General features: G+C 41.3%; 1 protein-coding gene across 1 annotated transcript; it reads left to right on the forward strand.

Moving 5' to 3' along the window:
* The first annotated feature begins 1,887 nt into the window (after positions 1–1,887).
* Positions 1,888–27,309, forward strand: KCTD3 (potassium channel tetramerization domain containing 3). Its single transcript, XM_064709112.1, has 18 exons — positions 1,888–2,253; positions 5,759–5,812; positions 7,163–7,208; positions 8,111–8,184; positions 8,617–8,675; positions 8,867–8,947; positions 9,512–9,646; positions 10,512–10,602; positions 12,677–12,867; positions 16,702–16,817; positions 20,002–20,089; positions 20,213–20,329; positions 21,307–21,477; positions 22,663–22,818; positions 23,789–23,885; positions 25,158–25,342; positions 25,448–25,586; positions 25,926–27,309. The coding sequence occupies exons 1-18, from the start codon at positions 2,180–2,182 to the stop codon at positions 26,506–26,508; spliced, it is 2,457 nt and encodes an 818-aa protein (XP_064565182.1). The 5' UTR covers positions 1,888–2,179; the 3' UTR covers positions 26,509–27,309.
* Positions 27,310–27,441: the final 132 nt, after the last annotated feature.

Below are 27,441 nucleotides of genomic sequence, written 5' to 3' on the forward strand. Positions count from 1 at the left end.
AAGAATAAGCAAAACTAAAATTTCATGGTATTTAAACATTGTGAGGCCAAACATAGTTCAGGAGCCAAGATGAGGGCTTGAAGTAGGGAGTGTCAGTCTTCCTCTCAACAACAAGGAAAGAAATATCCCATCCCACTCTTTTATCCAGCGTTTTAATGGTTAGAGGACTCCACCAGGACATAAGAGAAGTTCAATCTCCTTCTGTGCCTGATAGCACACCAGAATATTATTCCTATTATTATAATTTCCAAGAAAGAAGAGGACAACTCAGCAGAAATCTGAAAGCATGTCTCTTCTTGAGCTCAAGAAGAAATGCAAGCTACAGGCAGACTCCAAATAATACAGAAAGCATGAAGGCCTAGGGCTTGGTGACACGTTCAGCTGCTTTTTAATTTTCCTCTTCTCTTGGGCCGTAGGGCAAAACACACCACAGAGGTAGCTGGGCTAACATATTCAGAACACATTACAGAAATATTTGACTTTTACACACTATGCTGGTGAGACACTGAGCTCCAGACAGCCAGCACAGGTTGTTTCTCTATGACAGCATAGAGTCTTGTGAAAGAGAAGTCATTCCTCCAAAAAACTTCAGGGTCTGACAAGGGCATCTTCACAGCCTTTGCCAATTTGGTTCTACAATGAGTAGAGGAACAAACCTTTAATTTCCAAGGTATGCAAGTGAGGAAGTAGCCAGGTAACTTCAAGCAGTTTACTCCTAGGCTCACAGTGTTTTCAAAACACGATTTTTGAGCATGTTTGAAGTCTCTCCATTCAGTCCCACGGAAAAACACTAGGTTTAAACAGAGCCTGGATCCCCCCTGTGGGTTTTCAAGTCTAGGGCAATTTCACTGAAAATTTAGGCTCATGTTTGCTTATTCTTTTCCTTGTTTGAGTGTAGGAATTGATCATAAAGCCTGCCCTCCAAAATATAAACCATGATTTTATGACTTCCTTTACTAACCGCACCATCATTTATTTCCACCTCAATTTTTCTTTATGTGGTGATGTGATGGATTTTTTTCCTGAAAAGCCTGCATTGTGGACTTGTCTAATATTTTTGTCCTTTAATTGATGAATTTGATTAATGATTGCAAGCAGCAACCCAGGCTCTAAACTCCACAGTCTGCTCAATGCCTTCTCATTGAGTTTTCTAGGAACTTTCATTTTCCATGCCTCTCTCATACAGAATTGACATTTACCAGGGGCCTGAGCTCCTAGGCCTGGGGTGCCTGTGGGTGGGAGGATGCAAGGCCGAGTAAGACCTCACTCTAGTCATGGCTTTCACAGAATTAGGCTGGAAAAGACCTCTAAAGTCCAACTCATGACTGAGCACCACCCCATCAACTAAAGCAAGGCACCAAGTGCCAGATCCAGTCTTTCCTTAAACACCTTTGGGGATGGTGACTCCACCACCTCCCTGAACAGTCCATTCCAATGTCTGATTACCCTTTCTGTGATGGAATTCATCCTAAGGTCCAACCAAAACTTCCCCTGCTGCAGCCTGAGGCTGTGGCCTCTTGTCCTGTCACTCGTTGTGAGACCGACCCGCACCTGGCTGCGCTCTCCACTCAGGGACTTGCCCGGAGCCATAAGGTCACCCCTGAGCCTCCTTTTCTCCAGGCTAAACCTCCCTCTCCCTCAGCTGCTCCTCACAGGACTTGCGCTCCCAGATCCTTCACCAGCCCCGTTGCCCTTCTCTCTGTTTTAGGCGGGGGTCGCTGGCGGCTCCCCGTTCCTTTAGAACCGCACCAGACGGCAACGCCGCTGCCGCGGCTCCCGCGCCCCGGGCGTGACGCGGCTCCCGGGGCGGGCGGGCCCCGCCGGCCCCTTCCGGGCGCGTCTGCCCGCGGGCGCTGCCGGCTCCTCCCGCCGCAGCCGGCCCGGCCCCGCCTCCCGCACCGGCTGCGTTCCGACACGGCTCCGCGGCCTGTGGGCCCGCGCCGGCCCGCTCCACCCGCCGCTGCTGCCATGGCCTCTTCTGCCCCCGGCCGGGCCTGAGCGCCGGGAGCCCGTGTGGCCGCAGCCCGCCCGGCCGCCGACCCTGCTCCGGCCGCCGCTTGGCGATCCCCCGCCGCCTCCTTCCCCGCCGCCTTCGCCGGGCTCCGCGGCTCCTTCCCCCGACCGCGAGGTCCCGGCGGGAGGCGGCGGCGGGCGCCGGCTGGAGCAGGCGGTGGGGAAGATGGCGGGGAACGGCGGCGGCTTCGCCGGCGCCGGGAGCGGGGAGATCATCCAGCTCAACGTGGGCGGCACCAGGTGAGCGGCCGGGCCGGACCGGTGGCGGGCGAGGGGCGAGCGAGGGGCAGCGCCCAGCGGCCCTGCTGGGCCCGCCCGGCCCTGGCGGGGTTCGGCCGCCCCGGCCCGGCAGGGGTCAGTGCCGGCCCACCTGGGACTGCCCCGCGGGGCTCTGCGCGCTGGTGCTGCCCCGGGACGGCCGGGATGAGCCTTCCCCCAGCACTCTGCGGGGCCGGGGGTACCCCAGGCGGACACGGGGTTGGCAGCTCCGCACGGTGTCTGCCCGCGGTGCCAGGGCAGCCTGCTCTACAAACACCTTAGAGACTCCGGGAATCCTGCTTCTTCAGGGACAGAAGCTTTGCCCTGCTGTCACATGCGTAGGCTGCTAGTGTAGCAGCCTCAAAGACTAAAATATTAAAATCGCTGATACGATGTCGCTGGCATCAATGAGAATAAAGAGCTGTATTGTTTTCAAATGTACGCTGGAAGTGTGGAAGCTGGCAGATGTAGAGGTTTTGGCAGGCTGAGGCAGAGAATTGTGGGACAGCTGTAGTCAGGATCTGCGTGATAAACAGTGCAAACATTCCTGTCAAAATGCTCAGGCATGAAATCATTCAGATCACCGTAGCTCGTGGAAACTGAAGTTATGTGTTTTCCCAAGTAACGTGCACCACGTGGAGACAGCTATAAGTAGTAAGAAGAACTACTGCTATTATAAGAATTTTCTTGCATTACTCAGAGCATGGACTCGATCTTTTAACTAAATTGTGTGCTGCAGCCTTTCTTAAACCGGAATGCCATAGATACCCATGCAGAATTTCTCTGCTTTAGTAAGACATTAAGAACCTGGTTCAGCCCAGAGAAACTCCTTGTAACTTGCACAGGCGAAACTCACCTGTAATGATTCTTTCAGGATAACTTTGATGTAGGCTTGGACCAGATTTCATGTTATGCTGCATAAGGTTCTTCAGTGAACTCTGTATCTGAAATTACAGGCCAGTTTAACTTTTAGGATTTTAGTACCTGTGAAATCTTAAAGCTGCTTTCCTTATTAAATGCTTCTGCAGAGAAGACAGAATTATGGAAAGGGCACTAATCAGGAAAGAAATGCACACCCTCAGAGGGCTTGCCTACACAGAGAGGTGGGAAGAATGAGGCAAATTAGTCAACATTTGGATGTAAGCTGTAGGAAATGTGTGCATGGATATTCCCCCTTTAACAGAGAGACTGTACTGTAGTACTCCTGTGTGAGAAATTTTGGTCTTTTGCAAGTTCAGCTTCCCTTGTAGTGCCCATGTCCTTTGGGCACTACACCTGAGCCGTGTTTTTCAGTTTGCAAAGGCAGGTGACTCTTAGCTGATAGTGGAGTGGAAGATGTGCACAGCAAGTGGGTGAGAGCAGGGTACTGTACACGTTTCCTCCTCCTCTTCAGTAGCTCTCATTCCTCCCACTGGAAACCTGAAACTCTTAGTGTTGTTTGTAGAATTGTATGAGAGGAGGAAATGAGCACTCCCCTCTATTTCTGACACAAGTTATACTGTGGAGCAGCTTTTCCATGCTCAGACACAAGGTCCCCGCTGCTCCCTGGGACGGTCAGGACTTCTCTCGTGTGTGTGATGGCTCCGTCACTTCCTGGTCACAACTTCAGTGAATTCCTTTGCTGCGAACAAAAGTCTCTTGCAAGTTAATGTTCACAGAAATTACTGTATCAATTTGGGTGAATTATTTTGACTCTGTATCTCCCTCTGGTTATAATGTAACCCTACAAGGAAAATAAACTTTGAAAATGGTTTTGTAGCTTTCACTTGTCACGTCTGTTTCCAGTTGCCTATATTTTCTTTCAAATAACTTTAAGCTGTCATATGCTGAGGGTTTTTTGAGGATTTTGCCCTGGGTTTGCCTAGTTTTCCTTATAAGAGGCCTGTCTGACCGCTGCATGGAGCTGAAAATACACTGATGCATGTAAATGTTGCTAGCTGAGCTTCTTTCTGCATCTGGAAGGAGGACTCTGGTTGTTTACATAGATTAATGCCTATGGAATAAAAGTTCTAAAGTATATGTTAGTATGAGCTATTGCTTACTAAACTGGTACCATAGTGCTAAATTACAGACAGGAAATCCTGGGGCTGTCTGAACACACTGATAACATTGAAAGAGTATGATGGTGAGGCTGCATCAATCCCTATATTAACAAGCAGTATCTGGATTAACTCTGGATAAAATGAATGTAATTCATTGTTTTCACATGCTATAATAGAGCTAAATGAATCATCCCTTCCTCTTAGGCAGAGGTAGTCACCTGTATTACCGATAAGAAAAGCTGAGCAAAACTATTAGAAGTATATCAGAGAAGTGCTTTTTACTTTTTTTTCAGAAAAGGCTTTGTGCATGTTTGTGCTTAGAACACTGACACTGTAGCTTTTCTGTAAAGAACAGATTTGCCATTGTTATGTTTGCAGTGAGCAAATGCACAATCCATGTTTTATATACTTCCACATAGCCTCTGTGTTTCTGCCTCTTCTGGGGCATAAAGTAATGGGGATGGGGTTTGTTTACTTCCCCCCCTCCAATAAACCTGGAAAATACTAGCAGTGAAAATTATATAAATTATGACTAAGTATTTTCATTCAAAAAATATTTTGTATTTTGTAATCCTGTACTAAATGGCAAGTTGCAATGGAATTTTACTTTTGCATATCCTTTTTGTTTTCCATTAATGAAGAGGTCACCATAGGTTTCTTAGTCACAGCACTAGTAAGAGGATATGTACAGCCAGAGAGTGATGCAGAGCATGAGCTCATTGTCCAAGCTGCCAGTTCAGTTGTCTTCCTTCATGTTAAATCCAGACCCAGAAGTAGTATAAAATAATCCATAGTTATTTATTATGTAAAGTATTGTCTGGCATCATAAGTAATATTGTCATTTGTATTATTTCACAATATGATTCAGAGTCAAAATTTTTTTTCTTTTAACTTTTATTGTTATTGCCCCTCCCTCCTCCCCAAGAGGGGCCCAAATACCAAAATGGCAAATAATTCATGTTCCTATAAAATATTAAATTGAAGCTCACTGTAGTCTTTTGCAGTGCATAAAGTAGCACCCTTTCAGTCCTAAGTAAGAGCACCAGAGTAGCGAGCAGTTTTTGACAAATAAAGCACACTGATGATAAATATATATTTTACTGTTAGGGTTTTGTGTGTGAAGCAGTGTTTGGGTTTTGTGGAAGGTTTTTTGCAAGCATAAATGTTGAAGTGTGGGAACCAGGAAATACAGGATGTTTGGGACAGTGTGTTACAAACATATAAGGAATGTTACTTTTGTGGTCTCCAGATGGTCCTGCTTCATGCTTAAGGATAATCTGTGCAAAGAATCTGCAACTTCTGACTTGTTGCAGGTATTTTAAACATCTCAAACTTCCCAAACCTGTTTGATATTAGCTTTGTAGGACAAATCAAGGAATTTTAGATAAAGCAGTCTTGCTTCCAATTTTGAAGTTGATTCTGAACTTGTAACTTTGTTTTCATAGGTTCAGCACATCAAGACAAACACTGATGTGGATTCCAGACTCATTTTTTTCCAGGTATTTGTAATATATCATCGTCTTCAGCAAACACAAATTAACAGTCATTTAAAAAAATTATGTTCTCAGTTCTTAGTTTATGTTGTAAATAGTATTAGTGCTTTTCTCCCATCTCAAGCAATGGGACAGATTAATTTGAAGTAAGCTGTTACCCAAGAGGCATCTTCTTGCTTGAATGTAGCCATGGCAGCTTATGTGCTGATGAGCTGTCATTTTCAGATAAAGTATTGTGGAAATAACTTCCAGTTCTGCAGGAAAGAGACATGCCACTGGCTGTGACTCTGTTTCTAATTGTGATCTTACTGGCCATATGCATTAGCAGTGCCTTTAACATTTTTGGTTTGGTTTGGGGTTTTTTTGAGTTATTGCTCTACTCTGAGTTACCTCAGAGTTTTGAGGGTTTTAACTTGTGATGCAGAAGCTGTTGAATTATTGAACATCCTCTATTTACATCAGTGCCATTACTAGTTCTGCAAGTTTGCATTTTGTTCTGCAGCTGCTGTACCTCTATCACCCCAGTTAATCCTAAAGCCACAGAGGAAGACCTAAATGCTGGCAATTTTTCTTCCTTACGTTTAATTTTTATATTCTAGATGTCTTTCCCAATAAAAGCCTAGCAGCTGACATATGCAGCATTTCCTCTTTCTTTTTTACTGAAATGTTCAGATAAATGAAATGCCAGGGAAATGTCACCTTCTTTGAGGCATGCAAGGAAGGGAACAAGGAGGAAGTCTCATGCTACTCCTCAGTCTCAACACCAAATATGCTAAGGAGGTTGTTCTGAAAGTTATCCAATACTGAAAAATCTCAGATAATTGTCATCCAGATGTTGGTCTTGATGCCCATCTTACCTGTAAAATGAGATTTTGACATTGTGTTTTATATGGGTCTGGAAAAAAAGTACTTTGATCTGATGGGAGAATAACTTTGAAGTAGAATTGTGTAAAAATGAACCCATGCCACTTTTGTCCAGTAAGTCCTTACAGACTGGGCTGTTTACTCATCATTTTTGCTTCAGCAGCTTTTACCAATTTAACTAGATTTTAACAAATTACACAGCCCTCTAAGGGCCTGGGAAAATTTTTCATCCTTTCAGGCTTGTGTCTATTTTCTTTGGAGATCTGAAGGTCATTATGATGCAGCTTTGAGACTTTCCTTAGGTGTGCATACACTTCTCCTTTGTCCAGGAGAGATATTTCACTCCTCCAGCATTCTGGCTGTTTTGTTGCTCTGATAAACTCTGTTACCAAAAACTAACCAAGGAGAGCTAACTGACCCAGAGTGTTCCTACCCTATGATTGTGTCAGTACATTTCTGGGGGACATCTAATGAAGGTTTCCTGTTTTTCAGTTTGCTGAGTGGAAGAATTTCAACACTAAAGGATGAAACTGGTGCTGTGAGTAATTAACATGCTGTAACTCATTAATTCAGTGTTATGCTTTTGGTTAGGTTCTCTCCTAAAGCATTTTCTCTGTGGGTGCTAATGGAATTACACTGCCTGAGTCAGGCTAAACTTTCATTGAAAATGAGTGACACCTCTGGCGTTCTTGCTTCTCATCTTTGTTTCAAGCTAAGGGAAACTGAAAAATGTTCATACTTCTAATTATGCATTATACAGGTAATGCAGAAACAGCAACTCTGCTTTTCTTAAACAGAGCAAATGCCAATTGCTGTATTGCAGTGAGGTGTGATTTTCATTAGACAGGCATTGCATGTGTAGTTGAGTAGTGCAACATGGAAATGTCACTTTTTTTCTTGGTAAAAACATGTAGCCATTGCCATTTCAGTCTGTGGTATGATATTCCTAAACAGGAAACTATAGTTACAGTAATCTTGATGAGGGATAGTAAGGCACACAAGTACTTTGCTAAAATTGTAGAGTTTTGATGGTAATTTAATTTTAAAAAGCCAAAACCTGTCTTGAGATCTTATTACAGTTACTGCATATTGAACACATGCTAGAAAGTGAAAGCATCCATTGTCGTTTCTGGATACTAGAATCTAAAGGGCAGATTTATTAAGTGCCATCTATTTGTGTGTGTATATGTATACATATATATATGTGTGTGTATATATATATATATATATGCAACAGTGTTTGTATAGATGTCCTATAGGAGTGTTTAATAAGTCAACAGTAGAATAATGAGAACAAAGAAGATGCTCAAAAACTTTGAGTTTTGTTTGTCTGCTCACTTCCTCATCTTCAACTCCTCTTTCCCACATTGAGCATAAAATAGCCCTTTAGCTGATGGTTGCTCCATAACAGTACTCAAGGACAGAAATTTTTCTTTGCAGATATTTATTGATCGAGATCCAGCAGCATTTGCACCCATTTTAAATTTTCTTCGCACAAAGGAGTTAGACTTACGGTAAGAAGTGCATTTCAATCCAAAGTGTGTCTTCAAGTGATGAATACTTCATCTTGCTCATCTGGTTGGGTGCCTGGTATGTGGTTCAGCTCCCTCACAGATGTTGGGCCAGGCCTAGAATATATGCATGTTGTGGTGGAAGCAGAAATGGTGACATTCTGTTTTGTTAGTAGATTCTTGTAATGTGGACCACTTCTTGCAGTGTATTTCTTTATTGTTTCTTTATCTTTATTTTAATGAAAATTGAGTCAAATTAAAATCACTTTAAAATCTTAAACATCAACATGATGAATGCATTTTGTGGTAATTCTATAAACTGTTAGGTAGCTTGATATTTAGATTTGTAATATCCAGTTGTATGCAGGCATTTATATTCAAAGTATTGGCTCACTTTGTTCATGTTGGTTTTTGGTTTTTTTCCTATTTCTGTAGGGGAGTGAGTATTAATGTTCTCAGGCATGAAGCTGAATTCTATGGAATCACTCCTTTAGGTAACTTTTTTTTTCTCAATTTGGGCTCATCTTATAATTATTATTGTAGTAATTGTCTACTGACAAATCCTGGGCAGTTGTGACCCTGAAGATTTTCAGAGTAAAAGTTTTTAAAGATGGAAGGATATTTGAGATAATGTAATGTTTTCAAGGGAGTGAAAGCTGTGATCATATCTGGGTTTCTTCCTTAGTGAGAAGATTGCTACTATGTGAAGAACTGGAACGCTCATCATGTGGCAGTGTCCTTTTTCATGGCTACCTACCTCCTCCAGGTATTCTCGTAGTCATGGTCTGATGTTGCTTGCTGTCACTTGTGATCTCTGTGCTGTAACAAACAGCATGTTTAGAATACTGGGCAGGGGGTGTGGCAGGCTGTGTTTGGTTGTAGGCCACAGCAGAGGTTCTTCAGGAGCCTTTCAGTTTAATGTCGTCAGCATGAGGTGCTTTCTTCTTTCTGAATGTCGTTATCTTGGGTGTCCTGTTGCCCAGTGACAAATCACCACTACTGAGCTTTCCTTTACCAACATGAGTACCTGTTAGACTTTTTAAATTCTCTGTAGAGATGAACACATTTCATGTATTAAACAGAAGTCTAAAGGATATCTTGCCAATTATTGACAAGTTTTCTGAAGATAATTCCTTAGATGGTGAATGTCAACATAAATAGCAAAATAATTTCCTGTTTCAGTGTTACAGTATTGCCTGTTTCTTGTAGCAGTTAAATTAAATTTTCATCAAAATGCACACGTGTTAACCCTGTATTTCTAAAGTGAAATAATATCTGTTATAATGCTGAAGTTTAAAGAGGAACACAAACCTTTTTTTTTTTTTGATAGGCATTCCCAGCCGTAAGATAAATAATACTACTGGGCCACCGACTGACATCAGAACGGGTCAGAGTGAGAGTGAGATGCATGGAGGTGGTGTCCAGCCTACGCTTGCTGGTACGGGGGAAGGCACAGTCCGACTAGGTGAGGAGTGTCAGTTTTAAAACCAAAGCAAATTGCAAAGATGCTTCTCTCTGGGAAATAAGAACTGTAGCTGTAGCTGTGTAGCTGTATCTGGTTTAAATCTGTTATTCTGTGTTTGCCTGGTTAAAATTGCTGAATATGTAGTTAAAGATTACTCCCTATACAGCATTGAAGGCTCACTGCTTCAAAGTCCAGGTGCAAGGCTTGAGAGAAAGGCAAATCAAAGTTCTTCATGCAGCCTTAGCATGGCCCTTAGACAAATGCCTTATACTGTACTAAAACCATAATAAAAACCAGAGTGGCCACTGTCTCTTTGGTCTTTTTTCAGGGCCTAATTCCTGCTCTTCTACCTCTTCCCTGTTCTTGGTGCCTCACTTGCCCTGAAAGAGTCAAGTTTTTAGAGTAAAGGTAGTCTGCACAGAAAAATTGTAAGTGAGACAGACCTGAATTCTGTCATTTTCCAGCTTTTGACTTTGCAAGCAAAATGATACTGTTAGAAGTGCTGTATTTCTGTCATAATCCTGTAAATCATAGCAGTGTTAGGAAAATCTACACTATGTTAAAGGCAAATCTATGTAATATAAAAGGATATGAATTGCTGATTCTTAGTGAGCTGCTAGAGGTTTGCAAGCAGGCAGCCCTGGGTAAAAGGAGGTATAAGGTGCATTCCTCAAGCATTAGTTCTGTAGCATACCAAGGCTGTGAGGAGCAATACTGCGAACTAGAATCTTGCTGAAAATGATTCTTGAAAACTTAATTATCAAAGTTTCTGTTTCACATCCTAGCAGAGAACTCTATCCTGTTAGAGATGTCTCTGCTCATCTAATACTCATCACTTGCCTAACTTCAGCTTTGTTGTTTTCAGGATTTCCTGTGGACCCACGCAAAGTCCTAATAGTAGCTGGCCACCACAATTGGATAGTAGCTGCCTATGCCCATTTTGCTGTTTGCTACAGGTAGGAATAGAGTTGCCTGTCACTTTACAGGAAGCTAAAAAATCATTATTATTGGCTAAGAGCAAAGTAAAATGCTTACTCTGAAAAAGCAGTAGATAAATGCATTCAGTCTCATCCTACAAATATGAGTTGCTGCTTGTTTTTTGGTGAAAATAAAAAGCTTGATAGGAACTCAAAGTTTGCTTTGATGTCAGTATTGATACTGTTGGAAAAGTTGCAAATTGACTCCGATACAACTGTTTTAAAGCAGGCCTTTCAGTTGAAAATTAATTTTAAAAGTTTTCCTGCTGTGAGTTTGGAAACAGTCTGTGATGTTACACTGTCAAGGAAGCTGAAACAGTTAATGAATTTTTGCTACATAATTTTGCTACCTTGTCTTTAGCTTTTTTTAGCTGAGCAGATGTGTTAAACACTTGCTACTTCACTTGGATGGCTGAAAAATTTTGTCAATGTCTAGAAAGCAAACTGATTTTTTTTAAGATAGGTGAAGATAAGCAGCACCTCCACATTACGGAAGCTCTCTTTAGTTCACATCTCATAGTCTTGATTTAATTGATGGCTGTCTTTTGAATGGAAAGTAATGTTTTAACAAGAACTGTTGCCCAGACCAATCTAACATGGCTGTCATACTGTTGTTCAGAAAAAGAGGGGAGAAGACTGTAATATGAACAGCTTCTTTCTGCTCACTGCCAAGCTAAAGCCATATTTGCTGCTTATTCACTCTCTAGAATATTAACTCTGTTCCTTAAACTTTGTAACTTTAATCACATCTAACTTACATGCACCACTGCAATTCTTTTTGGCTTTAATTTGTATTAAATGTGTATTCCTTGCTCTGCTTAATGTTTTTTATTCTGACAGAGAAAGAGGCAATTATTGGCAATTGGTTTTGCGCTAATTGTCCCCTTTTTAGGATTTTATCTCTGACTGTTTTCCTTGGTTGCTAGCTCCCTTTTGAAAGATTCTGCCTCTTTCCTGCCAGGTAAACTACTTAACAAGACTTTTTGCCATTGAAATTATGTCATTAGTGATACTTTTGATGAACCATGTCAGACTTGAATGGCTGGTGAGAGAGGGTGCAGGTCAACATGCCAGTTTAATGTGCTGCTTTTCTTCTCAGAGACTCAAGGTAGCAGTCTTGTATTCTTTTTGTCTTCCAAAACTTGAAGGAGCTCTAGGAATACAATGGTGGAATTTTCCCTTCTTCGTTCTTCTAGATCAAAGCACAGGGCATCTTAAAGATTTTTTTTTTTAATTTTGAAGTATGAAAAAAGTCTTAAAATTTGATCATAAGGTTTGCAATAATGTCTTGGTTATTCAAAGTCTTGAATTCAAAGTCTTGTTACTGCAATTGTGCTCTTAAATCTATTCATTACAACTTCTGCATGTTGCATGGTGGATGCTTCAGCTCCAGGCAGGATGAAACACTGAAGTGAAATAATGGCAACACTGCTAAAAAGTACACATATCTTTTTGCTTTTAATTTTCTATAACTTGACTGCAGAGATCTAGTCTGCTTTAGCTCCATTGCAAAGTATCTAAATTATTGCCTGAATTTAAGTAAGATAAATTGTGCCTACACTATGTAAGTCTTAAAAATGCACAGGGAAGTTATTCTCTAAAAATAAAGCTTGCAGTCAATTCAGTATTATCTGCTTACAGTACACCATAAATAGAAAATGTGTCTGGAGAGGAGAGTTTTATGCTAAAGCACGATTTGATTTCTTGCATGATGTATAAGGAGATTAACAGAGTTTTCTTCTAAAGTCTTACACTGAACGTCATTATCTAGTGTTTGTTAACCCAAGCTTTTGGCTTCATCTTGTAAGTTTCACATCAGATGTGCTTATATCAAGAAAAAGCCCAGTAGCTGCAAAGCACTGAAATAATATGCAATATCAGACTTCAAAATGGGGGAAAATGCAGCTCTTGTAGACAGTAGTTCTTCACTAGAACTTGAAGTTTGTGGCTTAGACTGTAAGACTGAGTCATCCATACTGGTTCAGGATTAGCCTGGGCTATCTGTTCCTGAGTCTCTGATGTCTGCTCCCTGTTCTCCCCTTTGCCCTTCCAGAATCAAAGAGTCATCTGGGTGGCAGCAGGTGTTCACCAGTCCCTATCTGGACTGGACCATTGAGCGGGTGGCTCTCAATGCCAAGGTGGTTGGAGGACCTCATGGAGACAAGGACAAGATGGTTGCAGTTGCCTCGGAGAGTAGCATTATCTTGTGGAGCATTCAAGATGGTGGTAGTGGCAGTGAAATTGGTACCTATCATTACCTGGTTTGTTTTTTCTTTTGTGTGTGTGTCTAACTAGAAGGAAGTCTGAGACCTTGTTCTGAGGTATGTGTGATTTCTGGTGTTCAGTATTCACTTTCACAGATTGACAAAACAAGCTATAGTGCAGCAACCTGTTAGTGTTTTAACTTCCTTCAGTTCTGCACCAGGAATCCTGTCTCAAAGTCAGAGATAGAGAATAAAAGAGCACTGAGTAACCAATACTTACAGTTCTGTTTGAAGATTTGTGTATAAATTCAAATTAATAGTTTAAGTTTTTCCTAGACTTGCATTTGAATCTAGGCTGTAGCACAAAGGAACTAAGCTTTGGAGGTGGAAACCCATAGCTACAAAGTAATTCTGCTCTTTCCTTTGTGTTATTAAAGCCACATTTTTGCATAGAGATGACAAAAATACTTAGTTCTCTGTCAAATGTGGCTCATAAATGGAGTGTGGAAGATGAAAATTTCTTGAGTTTATAACTTGGGTGTCAGAATAGGAAAAAAATCCCACACTATTCCTTTAAGCATACAGGAATTACTGCCTATGCACCTTGGCACTGAAAGACACGCAATTGTACGCTTTAGAAACAGCAAGAAGACATTTCCTGATGTAAATATTCCCTGGTATTATCTGAAGGCTTGTCTGAGTCATTGCTGTTCAAATATAGGGCAAATTTGGGAGGCACTGAAGGGAACAGTATTTGGAACTTCCTCTAGCCTAATCCCTGGTGTTTGAATAACCATTGATATGCCAGTAATGTCTGTTTCCTCTGGCACTGGATACTGATAACAAAGTGTGACAGCAGTCTGGTTATGTGAGCACTTTTCTCTGAAACTTAATGCTGAGCTAATTTATTATTAGATGTATTTCCAGAGTTGAAGCCTTGAGAATTAATAGTAGCCATAAATTAAAGTCAAAATTGCCAATTTCAAGTTTTGACCCATGTGCCTTTAAAGAAGAGCTCATTTGACAGATTCTCCGGCAATTTCCAGCTATGTTAATGGATGTTGCATTTTTTTTCCCTGCATGAATGTGTGAAAACACTAAGTCACATTTGAAGATGGGGAAAGGCAAAAGTCTTGTATCAGTTGTGTACTGCTCTTTTACTTGTGACTCTTAGAGTTCTTATATATAATCATGGTCAGCAAAATGGAAAAGGAGATTCCGTTGTATTTTTTTAAAAAATACAAAAGGTGTGTCTAAGACTTGAATATGAAATTATCTCTAATAAATGCAGTGAGTAATTATCAGATCTGAGAAGACTTTTCTTTACCTTGGCTCCCATTGACTGAATCTTAAGGATAGGGAAGAGTTGGTGCGACAGCTGTACTTCTGTAACAGGCATTGCTTTAAGCACTCTGCCATTACATTCCTCCTGCATTTTCTGGTTTCATTAGCTGCTTGTGGTACCTTGGGATTTGCAGTAAGATACAAGAAGCAGCACCTTGGATTTTTTTAAAATCAAGTGCAAAGAGACACAAAAAACCATAAGTGGATTTTTAGTTCAGATAAAAACTCTAAAATATGCCAGTATCATAAAGTTCTGATAGCTTCACCTATGACTGAAAACCGCAGCAAAACTGAAGCAAGGACTTTTGCTAACCAGGCTGTACTGCATTCAAGTGACACTGTGAAACAGAGTAATTCCACTTGGGGCTGGAGGAGGGGGGAAGCAGACAGAAAGTGCCTGCAGGATGAAATTCCCGGTCAGACTGACATTGACCAAAATGTACTGCTGTTCTTTTGGATAATAGGTCATGTTGATTGGTTTAAAAAAATGCTTGTGTTTAATAGTTGTAAATTGAACGTAGCTGTTTTGTTTCCTTGTGGAGACAAATGCTTGCAGTGCTGGTTTGTGTTAGAGATACAGTGCATTGCTGTCATCTTGTGAAAGAAACTACTTGTTCCAAACAGTTGCTGGAGCCTGGCAACACCATCCCCAGCAAATTGTGTGGGCTGGCAGCTCTGTGATAGAGCTCTCCCAGAGCGCTTTCTTCCCTTTCCATATTACTTACATAAGACACTGCTGCTGGCTTGCTGCTGTAAGCACTATTTTACTGAGAGGGACCCTTAGGACAAGAGCCTGTCATTACACATAGTGTTGTCTCCCCTGTGGACAAGTCTCAAGATTGTTGAGCCTAAGCAGGACTGACACTTCAAATTCCTCCAGACCATTCAAGCTGTCTTCCTTGATTTCCTTGAACCTCGTCCTTCTCTGGAGTAATCAATTCTAGTTGTTTCTGTGGATTTTTTATTACTGCCTTTTTCATGTGCCCTGTACTGCTGAATCTTATCTGCATTGAATGATTGTACCGTGCCCTGGAAAATGGTTTAGCACCATAATTAAAACAACTTCCTCAGATTCCTTCTTGGATGTTACAGAGGGCTGATTCTTGTGTGGGAATGACAGTCTGTTCATTTGAATTTCTCCTAAATAATGTTGAGGAATTTTCCAGCTATTGGATACTCTTGTTTGGACAGCATCTATCTGCTGCAGTTAACGTATATCAGTGAGAAGTAATATAATATAAAGAGTGAGCAAGATGCAATAGGAAATCTGTGAGTGAAGCTTGACACTTTGGTGTTGTAATGTATCCCCAGTATTTTGTACTTACTAGGCAGAAAAACATAGCCTAGAAGTATTTACAAACCTAGTTAATTATAGGGCCAGTTTGCTGGACTTCATAGCTGGCAAACTTGGAAATTACCTCAGACCTTTTGAGTATGCTGTAACTTTTAAATGCATGGCCAATAAGTAGTACAAAATGTGGTATGCTATCCAAGTTCACAGTTCAGTTAAAGTTATTCATGTGGGATCTATGATGAGACTTGGAAGCTCTAAAGAAAGGATCAATTTTGTGGAAGGCCTCAGATGTCAGGGTCAACTACAACCACAGCCATCAATGCCTGTCAAGAGCTGCACTGTGCTGATTTTTATTAAGTGAAATGTTCTTGATGACACATTTCCCTTACTTGGAAGGCCAGCATTTATTTGCTGGTAAGTTTTATCTTCCAAATTTGAATAGTATATGATGATTGGAAACTTCTTCCCTGTACAGCTTCAAGTTTTAAGAGCCTGTTAGCCTGTACTCTCTGCTTATGGACTGCAACCAAATAATGGATCTCAGAATGAAAAAAACGTAGGCTTCTGCAGGCTGCTTATTTTTCTGAGTTCAAGTGTTTCTACTGAAAGAGAAATTAGAATGTATTCAAATATGGTCACATTTGAGTTGTTCAATCTTTTCCAAAGAATAAGGCTGAAGCCTTGTAGTCCTATTTAATTCCTGAAATCCATTTTCAAAATATTTTTACTTGACTGGACTTACCAAAAAAACCATCATCAAGAATTTGTAACATTTTAACAGGTAATTGCAAACTAGTATGTCACAAATTTGCAAAACCTGTGAAATTACTGCTTCTTAAATGATGCTTCATAGTCACAGCTAAATTAAAACCCACAAAACAACAAAAATTTCTGTTTGCTGTAATATAGTTTTTTAATTTATTTTAAAGCCATTGGAGAACTTGATGGCCGTAGAAAAATGTTTGTATATTTTATAAGGGCTTTTTAGCTTCTCTTGCCTCTTTTCTCCTTTCCAAACAATGATGGTATTAGCAGAGATGACATCACAATACCATTCATTGGAACCCAGTTTGCTGCATGCATGGTGCCTCACCTAGCACACTGCAAACCCAGTTCTGGCTGTACTTTACTTGCTAGTGGAATAAATGTGATTTGATAATAATGGAAAGATTCCATTGTTACTGTGCTTTTCTCTTTATTTTAGATGAGCTTCACAGCCTCTTCATTTTTTTTCAGGAGTGTTCAGTCTTGGAGTGCCTGTAGATGCTCTCTTCTTCATTGGCAACCAGTTGGTGGCTACAAGCCATACAGGGAAAGTTGGAGTGTGGAACGCTGTGACTCAGCACTGGCAGGTCTGTTCAATGTTCCACATCACTTTTTACAAGCTGGAATGCTTCTCTAGTAAAAGGAGAATAAAATAATTTAAAAGCGTGTGGGAAATACTAATCACAGGGGTTTCAGCCCAAGCTTGTGTTATGGAGTTTATCACCTGGGTATTGTGCCTGTGAGCAGAATGTTGCCTTGTTTGGTGCTGCTAAGAAGCATGCTTTTTAGGCTTTCAAATGAAAGGATGTGGTGTGGTTTGGGGTAATAAATGTCAAGTACTAGTGTATTTAAACTTCTTTGTGGATTACTAACTTTGTAAAAAGTTCATTAGCATCATAGGAAATAAAATTGTGGCAATGTGTGACAGCAATTTCTGGACCATCTGAAAGAAAACAAGAAGGCACTTTGGTATCTGGGGATCTTCAAAGTGCTTTACAATAGGAGGCTCTTTGTCAACAGAAATACATGACTGTACTTAATGAGGCCTGTCTTGTGTGTGGATGCTTCTGGCTGCACTGATTCCTGTTGTCAGAATGCACATTAAATAGAGAGATCCATGGAGTCAGTACGAGTTTGAGAAACAGTCCAGCATGCAAATAACAAAACTTGTAATGCAGCTGGATGTATACCTTTATGGCACAAAACCTGGATGCACTGAAAATCCCAAAGGTGTCTTGCAAATCTCGAGAGGCAAAACTGGCCTGAGGCTGCTGCACTGTTTGCTGACTGAGTTCTGATTTGACCCTTAAGTGACAGTACTGGTAACAAATAACATAGATAATAGGTGTGGGATAACTCTGCTTCTGCATCAGAGACAGACAGGTTAGTATGGCCTTGAATCAAACAAAACATTATTTAAAGTTCTACTGATGCCTTTGAAATCTTCTGTTAAGGAACAACTTAATGCTATGTGGCAAGCTGGTGTTTAACCGGATTTTCTAAAGAAGCAAGTCGTAAGAAAAAAAACCTGCTGTCCCATTCATCATCTTTGTTTCTGGGGGAGCCAGAGAAATCTTTCTGATCACCTGAATAGTTTCTTAGTTTGACTGACTATTCCTTTGGTGAAAGCATTTCTTATTGAAGAGTAGGAAATCTTTGACAGGCTTATATACCAGTCTATATTGTCTATATATACCAGCTTATATTGTCTATAAAACATTTTGGATGTTTTTTTTTCCAAGAGGGTGAGAATAGCTCCTTTTTTAAACAAACAAACAAAGTCTACCAAACACAAAACTAACAAAACCCACCCACACAAAACCAAACCAACAAACAAAAAACCCAAAACAATACCATTTCAAGGTGCTTTCTGTATCTTGGGCCCTTTTGCTAGTAAAAAAAACCCCCAACCCACAAATGTCTTCCTGTAGATTTTAATATCCCTTTAGAACACATTTTTTCTTGAGGAACCCCATAAAGATGTAAAGTGGCAGGGTTAATCTTGAAATTCCTAATAAGAATATCTGATATTTAACTGACTGCTTTCCATGAGTTGTCCACAGCTCTGGACTAGGATGCAATCATACTCCCTTCAGTGAGAGAGGTTTTTGTAGAACAGTGTGCTGATGCTCCATTTCAGAACAACAACTTCATCTTCTTTCAGGCTGATGTCTTTTTAAGTTCTACTTTTATTTGTGCAAATCTATTCTTCCTTATGTGGTGATCTCTGATGTATTACACCCTGAAGATGTAATTCTGATCTCTGCATCTTATTGGTTCTTGCATCTTCTTCCCTTCTCGGAGATTTTACCAGACTACTGGGGTGGCTTCCCTAATACTTATTGCTCTGGCAGTGTTCAGTTGCATGCTAAAAGGAGGAGGAGGAGGGTGTGGGTGTTAGATACATTAGTAATGGAATTCTTAGCAAAGGAGAGCTTAAAGGAAGCAGAATATAAAGTGTTATAGAGTAAGAGGTAACGTAAAGCGGTAGAGAGGCACAGAAAATCCTACTAGGCTAAGTGATGATTCTCACTGGCCATGCTCTACCAGTGACTGTTGTACAGGATTGCTCTCATGTTGTTTCCTAATGAAAGTTCACATCTTGGCAGATGGCAGCTGCTGAATCATCTCTAGTGTTCCTATCTAGGAACACTAAGCAATTCTTTCTGCTGCAGAAGGAAAGAAGATAAAATGTTCTAGGGGCTTACAGACCATCCTTAAGTTAGGAATGGGTACTGTTATAGAGTCCAAGCTCTTTGAGATGTGAGGAAGTTTTTTTGGTTGGTTGGTTTATTTTGCTTTTATCTGGCTGATTCATTGTAAATATTTTGCAAATTATTTTTCAAGTCTCTATAGAAATTGGAAGGCTGATGCTGGTCATAGAGAAATGAAAACTTGGGCTGAAATGTCCATTAATTAGAATTCAAGGTCTATTAAGTTAACTGAGTGAAACATAGAGTACAGAACAAGTACCATGACATGGTGCATGTTTGACTGCTCTGGATAAAATGGCTTTTGGATTTTTCCTCCTCAGGGCTGAAGCAAAAAAATAATTGTTTGAAATAGGACACTTGACCTAGGAGAAGCTAAACTCTTTCTTTGCTTGAAATCTCTGTCCCACTTGGAGGAATAAGCACTCCTTTTAATTCTAGAGGGTAAAGAAAGGGCACATGTAATCCCTACCTTCAGTTGTAGATCAGTAGGTAAAATATGGCAGGGCTGTCTTCCAATTTGCTTGGTGTCATTGTGTGTTGGAAGTGAGAAACTGTAACGGAACAAGAATTTTTACCCCTCATATATCTGCTAGAGGCAGAGATTTCCATAGTTTGGCAGAGGGATAAAACTTGGGATAAAAGAAGGCATAGAGTGGTAACATCTAGTTCCTTGGTCCAAAAATCTCTTAAGGACTTGCCAGAAACGAAGAAGGGAGAGGACAGAAAGAGTGAAACACACTCACTAACATATGGGAAAAAAAATCTACTTTTGAAGACATGGTGTAGGTGCAGCTCTTGAAACTGTGTTCCTTCACGCAGAGAAGGATCTTCCAGAGCAGTTGTGCTGATTTGTCTGCTGAGCTCCAGGATTTCAGATCCAGTTTGGTAGAGGAATACTTCAAGAATGCCATTGTGCATGCAAATGTGTGCACAAGGGCTTAAGTCCAGTTCCAAATTCAGATGATGTTCAACAAAATACACCAAAAATGTCTGAAAACTGAGGAAGTAACAACATAAAGTCTTGATTTATTATTTTTTTCCTTTCTATTTGTGTTAGGTTCAGGATGTTGTTCCTATCACAAGCTATGATACTGCTGGGTCTTTCCTGCTGCTGGGCTGTAACAATGGTTCTATCTACTATATAGGTAAGAAATGGGAGCAAGGTGGAATAAAAAGGAGGTGCTACTGTTTTTTGTCACACTCTTTAGTTGACTTAAGTTGCATCAGAACAACTCAGTCTAATGAGAGTAAATGTCTCCTCCCCACAGACATGCAGAAGTTCCCACTTCGAATGAAAGACAATGATCTTCTTGTGACAGAATTGTACCATGATCCCTCCAATGATGCTATAACAGCTCTCAGTGTCTACCTCACACCCAAAACAAGTCAGTATTCTACCAGTCTCTTCACTGAGAGTTTGTTAGAAACGTGCTTTTCTTTTCTAAATGGACTTTTCCTATTTCCTTTTCCTTGATGCTTAGCAGGGTTAAAGGTAGGCCTTGACATTAACAAAGAATTTTTCTTCGTTTATCATCTCCAAATGAATGATGAACACTAGGCATAGCTGTTTTCCCTTACACCTGTAACCTGTATAAATAGGTACATATAATTACATGTATTCCTACATTAATGCTTGTGCCTAATGTATCTTGGTAGGTTTTAAGCTTTTTGCACCAGAGAGGCACTTAGGTTACGAATTGTATTTGCTGAAATAGTTTGTGCTGGACTGGGCAAAGGAGAGACACAACCCTGCTGTTGTGTCTGACTTTATAACCAATAAGCTAAGAAACATTTCCATATGCATCTTGATGATGCTTTTCTAATTATGGTGCAGTTATCTTATAAATTAAAAAGAGAAACAATAGCAACAACAAAAACCCAAAGCAAAGTAAAACTCAAAAGAGCCCTGACTGGGAGAAAGTGGTTACTTTCACATAATAATATTGATACCACTGTGACTTTTTAAATTGTAATTCTTTCTGTTTTGCTTTGCTTTCCCATTTGCCGCCAACTAAAGCAGAAAAATAAATGTTACATGGCACCTATAGACCATATCACTGTGAGGAGTGCCAAAACATCTGACTATATGACTTCATTCATTTCTTCTTTCACGAGGGAGGAGAGAATGGGAAAAGAAGCTTTGTTAAGACACTGTTGAAGCATGTAGTATGGAATCAAACAAACCTGAGGTCATTTTAGTGGCAAAGTGTTTATGGGAAAATAATGAGTAAACAGTGTTTAAAAAACATAGCTTTCTTTCTGTGGAAGCTTGGAAATACTGTTTTCTGCTGTCTCCTTCCCTGGCCCCCAATAAGCCTAGCTTTTATTCCTGGGGGAACAACTGTGCTCTTGCTTGTTGTAGGTGTAAGTGGCAATTGGATTGAGATTGCATATGGCACCAGCTCTGGAGCAGTGAGGGTGATTGTGCAGCACCCTGAGACAGTCGGGTCTGGCCCTCAGCTCTTTCAGACCTTCACGGTTCATCGAAGCCCTGTCACGAAGATCATGCTCTCAGAGAAACACCTCGTGTCAGGTAACGTGTGCACAGATGGGTACTGGTGCTTCTCCCTCCTCCTGAGCAATGCAGTGTTTGTATGCTGTGCTCTATAACCTGCATCATTCCCACATGTGACAGAAATGAGTTGGACAGATCTGGGGATAAGGCAACGGCTAGATTTGCTTGGATCCTCTTTCTTAAAGTAAGCTTCCTTCAAAGCTTTTAGCAGGTGAAAGGACCAAGTTTTATTTGACCACATACTAGAACAACTCACTCTTTCATTTGTGTCTTATTCCAAGGTTGCCATTTGTAGAAATAAAAGGGCTTGTAAACAAATGTATTTATGTCAAGTTTTATTGTTTGTGTGCAGGTCCTTCAGCACTAGGTTTTTTTTTAACAGCCTTTAAGGAGCTTTCTGGTCTGCAGCAAAATATGCACCATCTCCTCCTGGGCCCTAGAAAAAGCCTTCCTGTGACTTCAAAGGGCTCTGTTGTTGACTCTGTTTCTTTTCTCTGCAGTCTCCCAGTGTCTGTTGTGCTATTCTTCTTGTCCTGGTCTTATGCTTAGGAACGTGTCTTACTTCCAGAGATGATGCAAGTAAGACACGTTCCTGAGCATACTCAATCCTTCCTTTGTAAAAATCTATTTCATCTAGAATCCAGCAGCCAGGGCGTGGCAGAGAACTGGTTTACATCTTGCTGCTATCCCGTTATTTTAAAAAAAGGATCAGGAGCATGGTATCTGATTATACTGCAAATAAACAGCCCAGAGGTCATCTGCTCCCCTGCAAGTTGCTGCTAAACCCTCAGTACCAGGAGAGGGCATGCCTCTAGGACAAAACTGAGCTAATGAATTAATTCAAGGGAATAGGGCTGTTGTGTGAGGAGGGTTCTGCTGCCAGGATGCTGTCATGACATCTTGTCCTAGCACCTGCACACAGGGGACTGAAAGGGGCTGTAGGGTGCTAGACCAGACCTTAGTCTGGTGTTGCACCTATCTCAGTTTTTTGAATTTCTGAGTGAAGAAACAAAACTATTAGAAAACAGGACATCAGCAAGAATTTGTAGACTGTTAGAAAATTGTCTGGAGATGCTGTGTGACCTCACATTTACTAAATTGTTGATCACTCAGTCTTGAAATACTATCCATATAGGTGATCATTAGAGAAGTTTATCTGAATGTTTTGTCATCCCTTGTAAATGCCCATCTTTTCCTTTCTAGTTTGTGCTGATAACAACCATGTCCGGACATGGACTGTGACTCGGTTCCGGGGTATGATTTCCACTCAGCCAGGCTCAACCCCTCTTGCATCATTCAAAATCTTATCCCTGGAGGAAGCAGAGAGTCATGGCAGTTACTGCTCTGGAAATGACATTGGTAGGATGTCTCTGGTTTGTGCTGTGCCTGTACCTTCACTAGTCATATAATGGTTTAACAGACCCTCAGCCCTATAACATGCAAGATGATGGGTGTAAGCTCTCATACACTGCTCTCCCTTTGAAATGATGGCAAGGATCTGTAAAATTCACTTGGAGTTATTATTTAGGCTGTAGAGAGTGAGTACTTACTCTGAATGACAGAAAAAGAGACAAAAAAGTCTTTGGAACACAGATACTATACCTCTCCCTTGAACAAACCGATGTAGCATTTTTCAGTTCTGATTTAACTAGAAAATGAGAGAAAGCACAGGAGACTGTATTAAGCAGATGAGCATAGCAAACATTTGGTCTACTGCAAATTCTAGTTCACTGTTCAGCTGGAGTTAAACAAAGCATGGAAAAAATTCTTAAATGACTTTGAAGTGGTGACAAAGTTCACTGAAGCCTTGCAACTGCAGAGGCAAAGGGTGCTAGCATATTGCTGTAGCAAGGTATACTGAAGGAATGTGTGTTGGTAAATATGGGTAGACAGGTAGTTTAGATTCCTTGGTGGTCTGAGCCTTGGAAATGAACCTTTGATGAAGAGGGTGCCCTCTGAACACAGGCTGGGATCAGTTGCAAGAAATCTGATTAAGCCTTTAGACATGTAGGAGCTGCGAAATAACAAATTACTTACTTTTAATATAGAGACCTAATGTAGGGTTTGTGCTAACATAGTAATTCCTCCAGGAACACACAGCAAACTTAAGAATGTGTGTCCCTTAGAAGAACAAAAACTGATTTGGATCTGTAGAGACTGCTAACCATTGGATGGCTTTTGCTAGCTACTGGTCATCTTTGGCTTCCTGCTCTTGATACTTTAAAATTGCAGCGGTCATACTCATATGAGTCTGGGTCTTCAGAACTGTTTGGGGAAAAAGTTGAGGGGACTGGAACAAACAAGCGATCTTTCCTTTTTTTTCCTCTAGGACCCTTTGGTGAACGTGATGACCAGCAGGTGTTTATCCAAAAAGTTGTTCCCATTACAAATAAGCTGTTTGTAAGGCTTTCTTCAACTGGGAAAAGGTACATCCACGTTTTAAGTGGGAAAGTCAAGACTAGGCCTGTTCAGGTGGTGATGTCTCCCTGCTCCATGCTGAGTGTGTGCAGTTGCACATAACAGTCTTCTACTATGCCTGACAGCTCTGGCTGAGCTCTGTGTGTGTGCCAGTAACAGACTTGTTCCTTAATGATTACTATAACCTCAAAGGCTTTTTGAGAAGTCTGATATCAGAGACTCACTTCATGATGGAGCTCACAAAACAAACATTTCTGTGCCTCTACAGAATATGTGACTCTCAGCCATGGTACCATGCTAACATTTGATTTCAAAACTAATACTGAAATTGCTGGTGGCAGGGATTATGCTGCTCACAAATGGGCTTCTCTCTTTTTTTGCACTTGGCCTTGAAGATATTAAAGCCTTTACAATGGAGGTCCTGTTTTCTAGGTCATCTATTCAATTATTCTCTTAGGCTTGACTTCATAATATTCTACTAACATTGCTGCCAACATAGTAAAAAAAATGTCAAATCCACAGCTGCTTTTCTTCCTGTTAGGCTAGGAAGATGACAAGAGATCAGAAAATGACAATGCATCTCAGTTCTATGCTTCATTTTTGCAAATCTTGCCTAATAACTTTGAATCTGGATGAAAACATTAATGCCTCAACACTATGACTTATTTTGGCACTGCTTGGGTGAAAAGTTCACTACAAAGGGCCAGTAAAACAAACTACCCAGAGCATAAGCAGCTTAGTTTTGGGAGTCCTTTTCTTCTCATCACTCCTCATAAGCTTCTAAAATAAAGGGGAAAAAAGCAATAGAGGTCTGCCATCGCAACTGAAATTGCAATTGTGATATGACAAAAGTTATCTTTATAGATAACATCTACATTACAGATATATCATCTTTGGACTTTTTTGTATATCTTTTTGTATAACTGTTGTGGTTAAATGGACTGTTTCTGCAGGTTCTCCTAGAGTGTCTAGCATATGAAGGGGCTGGTTTCTGTCATTATTGAGAGAGCTTTAGCTTTCTTATCATTGCAAATAGCAAACAGACATAGAACATATGGGGGCTGCCTAATAAACAAGCAGTAACATGGACTGTGGGTGGGAAGGGATTGTCTGCAGCTGAGCAGTGTGCCAGTCATGCAGGGGAAGGGAAGGAATTTCATCTGGAGAAAAGGTCTTTTTCTGATAGCGAGTTTGGTGCCTTCTCAGACCAGCACTGACTTCAGTTTCCAAATTCTGCCAGGTGCAATTGTTCAGGTAATTTGGGATTTCTCTTCCTGTAGGATCTGTGAGATCCAGGCAGTTGACTGCACTACCATCTCGTCGTTTACTGTGCGAGAATGTGAAGGATCCAGCAGGATGGGCTCCCGGCCACGCCGCTACCTCTTCACTGGACATTCCAATGGCAGCATCCAGATGTGGGACCTGACCACAGCTATGGACATGGTTAATAAGAGTGAAGACAGAGGTAAGTTGTGTTATGCCAGGACTGTGGTGTGGTTCTTTTTCGTGTCCTCAGATGTACCCGACTGCAGTAAATGGACTTGGCCTCTAAGAGCTCTCTCTCTTGCAGATGTTGGTGGCCCCACAGAGGAAGAGCTGCTCAAGCTGCTTGACCAGTGTGACTTGAGTACATCTCGCTGTGCCACACCCAACATCAGTCCTGCCACCTCAGTTGTTCAGCCAAACCGGCTTCGGGAATCTAATTCCAGGTAAGTCACCAAGGGTGGCACCGGCCACAGACACCAAAGGTTTTGCTTTTCAGGTAGGCAAACAGGTTTGGTGAATTGAAGGCTCTAGCTAAGCCTCTGAATTCATGCCCTAAGTAGCTTAAACTGCACACACATACTCCTTGGTTTCTACTGGTTTGTATGCATGCAGACTGAAGTATTCTCTGAGAATCTGAAGAGATCTGGAAGCCTTTGTGTGGTGGCTGTGATGAGTGTATTGCTATTGTAGTGGTAATTGCAGTGGTAGGTGGGAGCAATGGTGTGCAGAAGCACTGGCTGCTGTTCTCAGCCTAACATCTGCTCTTCTTGTGTTTTCTGAAGCCTCCAATTGCAGCACCATGAAACAATCCACGAAACAGCCACGTATGGCTCTGTGAGGCCATACAGAGAAAGCCCCCTCTTGGCAAGAGCAAGGCGGACAGAGAGCTTTCACAGCTACCGGGACTTCCAGGCTTTTAACTTATCCAGCAAAAGCCCAACAGAAAGGGCAGCTGCTGCAAATGGGAATTCAAGCCAGACAGAGGCCAGGAAGGCGACAGCTGAGGGCAGTGCAGCTGACAGGAAGGCAGTCCAGTCAACAGCACTTGAAGTGCGAGGCACAGGCGTGACAGATGCCAGCGGGTGTTGCAGTACAGAGGTTCACCGCCTGCCAGAGAATTCTCTGGATCTCAGAAGAAGAGGACCAGAAGAAGAGAATGAAACCAAAGCAGAAAGCAAAAAGAAAATGGGATTTGAAGGAGCTGGTTTCCTGGGAAGAAAGAAAGTGCCTCTCCTGGCCTCGGCACCAGTCCTTGCTGAAGGTGGGCCTGAATTACCTGGTGCAGCTTCTCCATCACCTACAAAAACAGCTGCTTCACCACGGCACCGGAAGAACGACTCATCCTGCCAAGACTATGGCTTGTGAAAATGTGTCTGGTGGCTAAAACAAGGTGCAGGTGCCCTCTGGCTGGTAGTAGGCATGATGTTACATGGTGTGGGTTGTTTCCTGAGTGAGATTTTGTTCTCGTATAAATATTCTGTTTTATTCTGTTCAGAATAAAACTTGTAAAGTTATGAGAAAGTTCCTAGCTGCTGCCAAAGCTTTGAAGGGTTGTCCACATCCATGTGTGGCTTTATGTAATGCTCCAAAATGTAGTACGGTACTTGGTCCAAAATATTGTTGTGTGTTCTTGCGTAAATGTGGTCAGGCATGTGATATGTTGTCATTATTTTTGTTTTGGGGAGAGGGACAGTGCTAAAGGAAAACTTGGTTGCTGAGCAGAGGATGCCCTTTAGATGCAGCTGCACGTTGCTCTAGAGCACTGCTGCTGTCTTGGGTGGATTTTGCCTAATTCACAGAGCTGCCTCTGTAGTCTTGTTTAATGAATGGGATCCTTGCTCTTTGTGCTGCTGTCTGATACCTGAAATGTTTTGTGCAGGTTAAGGAGGAAGCTATCCAAAATAGCATATGATTTTGCCTCTTAGTCCAAATAAATTGCCAGAGGAGTGTTGCTTGTACTTTCTGAAAATGTGTGGTATCAGATGATGGATTTTGCTGATTGTGACTGAGAGAATGCATAAAAATATGCTTGGCAGAATACACACAGCTGGCAGTCTCTTGAGGGCTTCCTTGTCACTTTCTCTGGCAAAAGGACAGAGATGAATATGGGAGTAGGTTTACTGTCATGGTGTAATAATTCTCAATTACAAGTGCCTTGACATGATATTTCATACCTGTGTCACACTGGCTACTTGCTGTTTGCACCTAGTTTACTGTGAATGGTGAACAAGTTTTATTGTCTGTGGATTAGTAATACATAAGGAGAAAGGAACGACGTGACAGCAAATGAAAAAGCAT

This window comes from Zonotrichia leucophrys, chromosome 3 (assembly GCF_028769735.1).
Source record: "Zonotrichia leucophrys gambelii isolate GWCS_2022_RI chromosome 3, RI_Zleu_2.0, whole genome shotgun sequence".
NCBI classification, from domain to species: Eukaryota; Metazoa; Chordata; class Aves; order Passeriformes; family Passerellidae; genus Zonotrichia; species Zonotrichia leucophrys.

What these genes read in the sequence shown, in the direction of transcription:
- KCTD3 (XM_064709112.1), top strand. Translation starts at nt 2,180, where the DNA reads ATGGCGGGGAACGGCGGCGGCTTCGCCGGCGCCGGGAGCGGGGAGATC. An exon ending in TGGTAGTGGCAGTGAAATTG is followed by an intron (nt 12,868 to 16,701) that starts GTACCTATCATT and finishes ATTTTTTTTCAG; the next exon opens with GAGTGTTCAGTCTTGGAGTG. An exon ending in CTTTCTTCAACTGGGAAAAG is followed by an intron (nt 23,886 to 25,157) that starts GTACATCCACGT and finishes CTCTTCCTGTAG; the next exon opens with GATCTGTGAGATCCAGGCAG.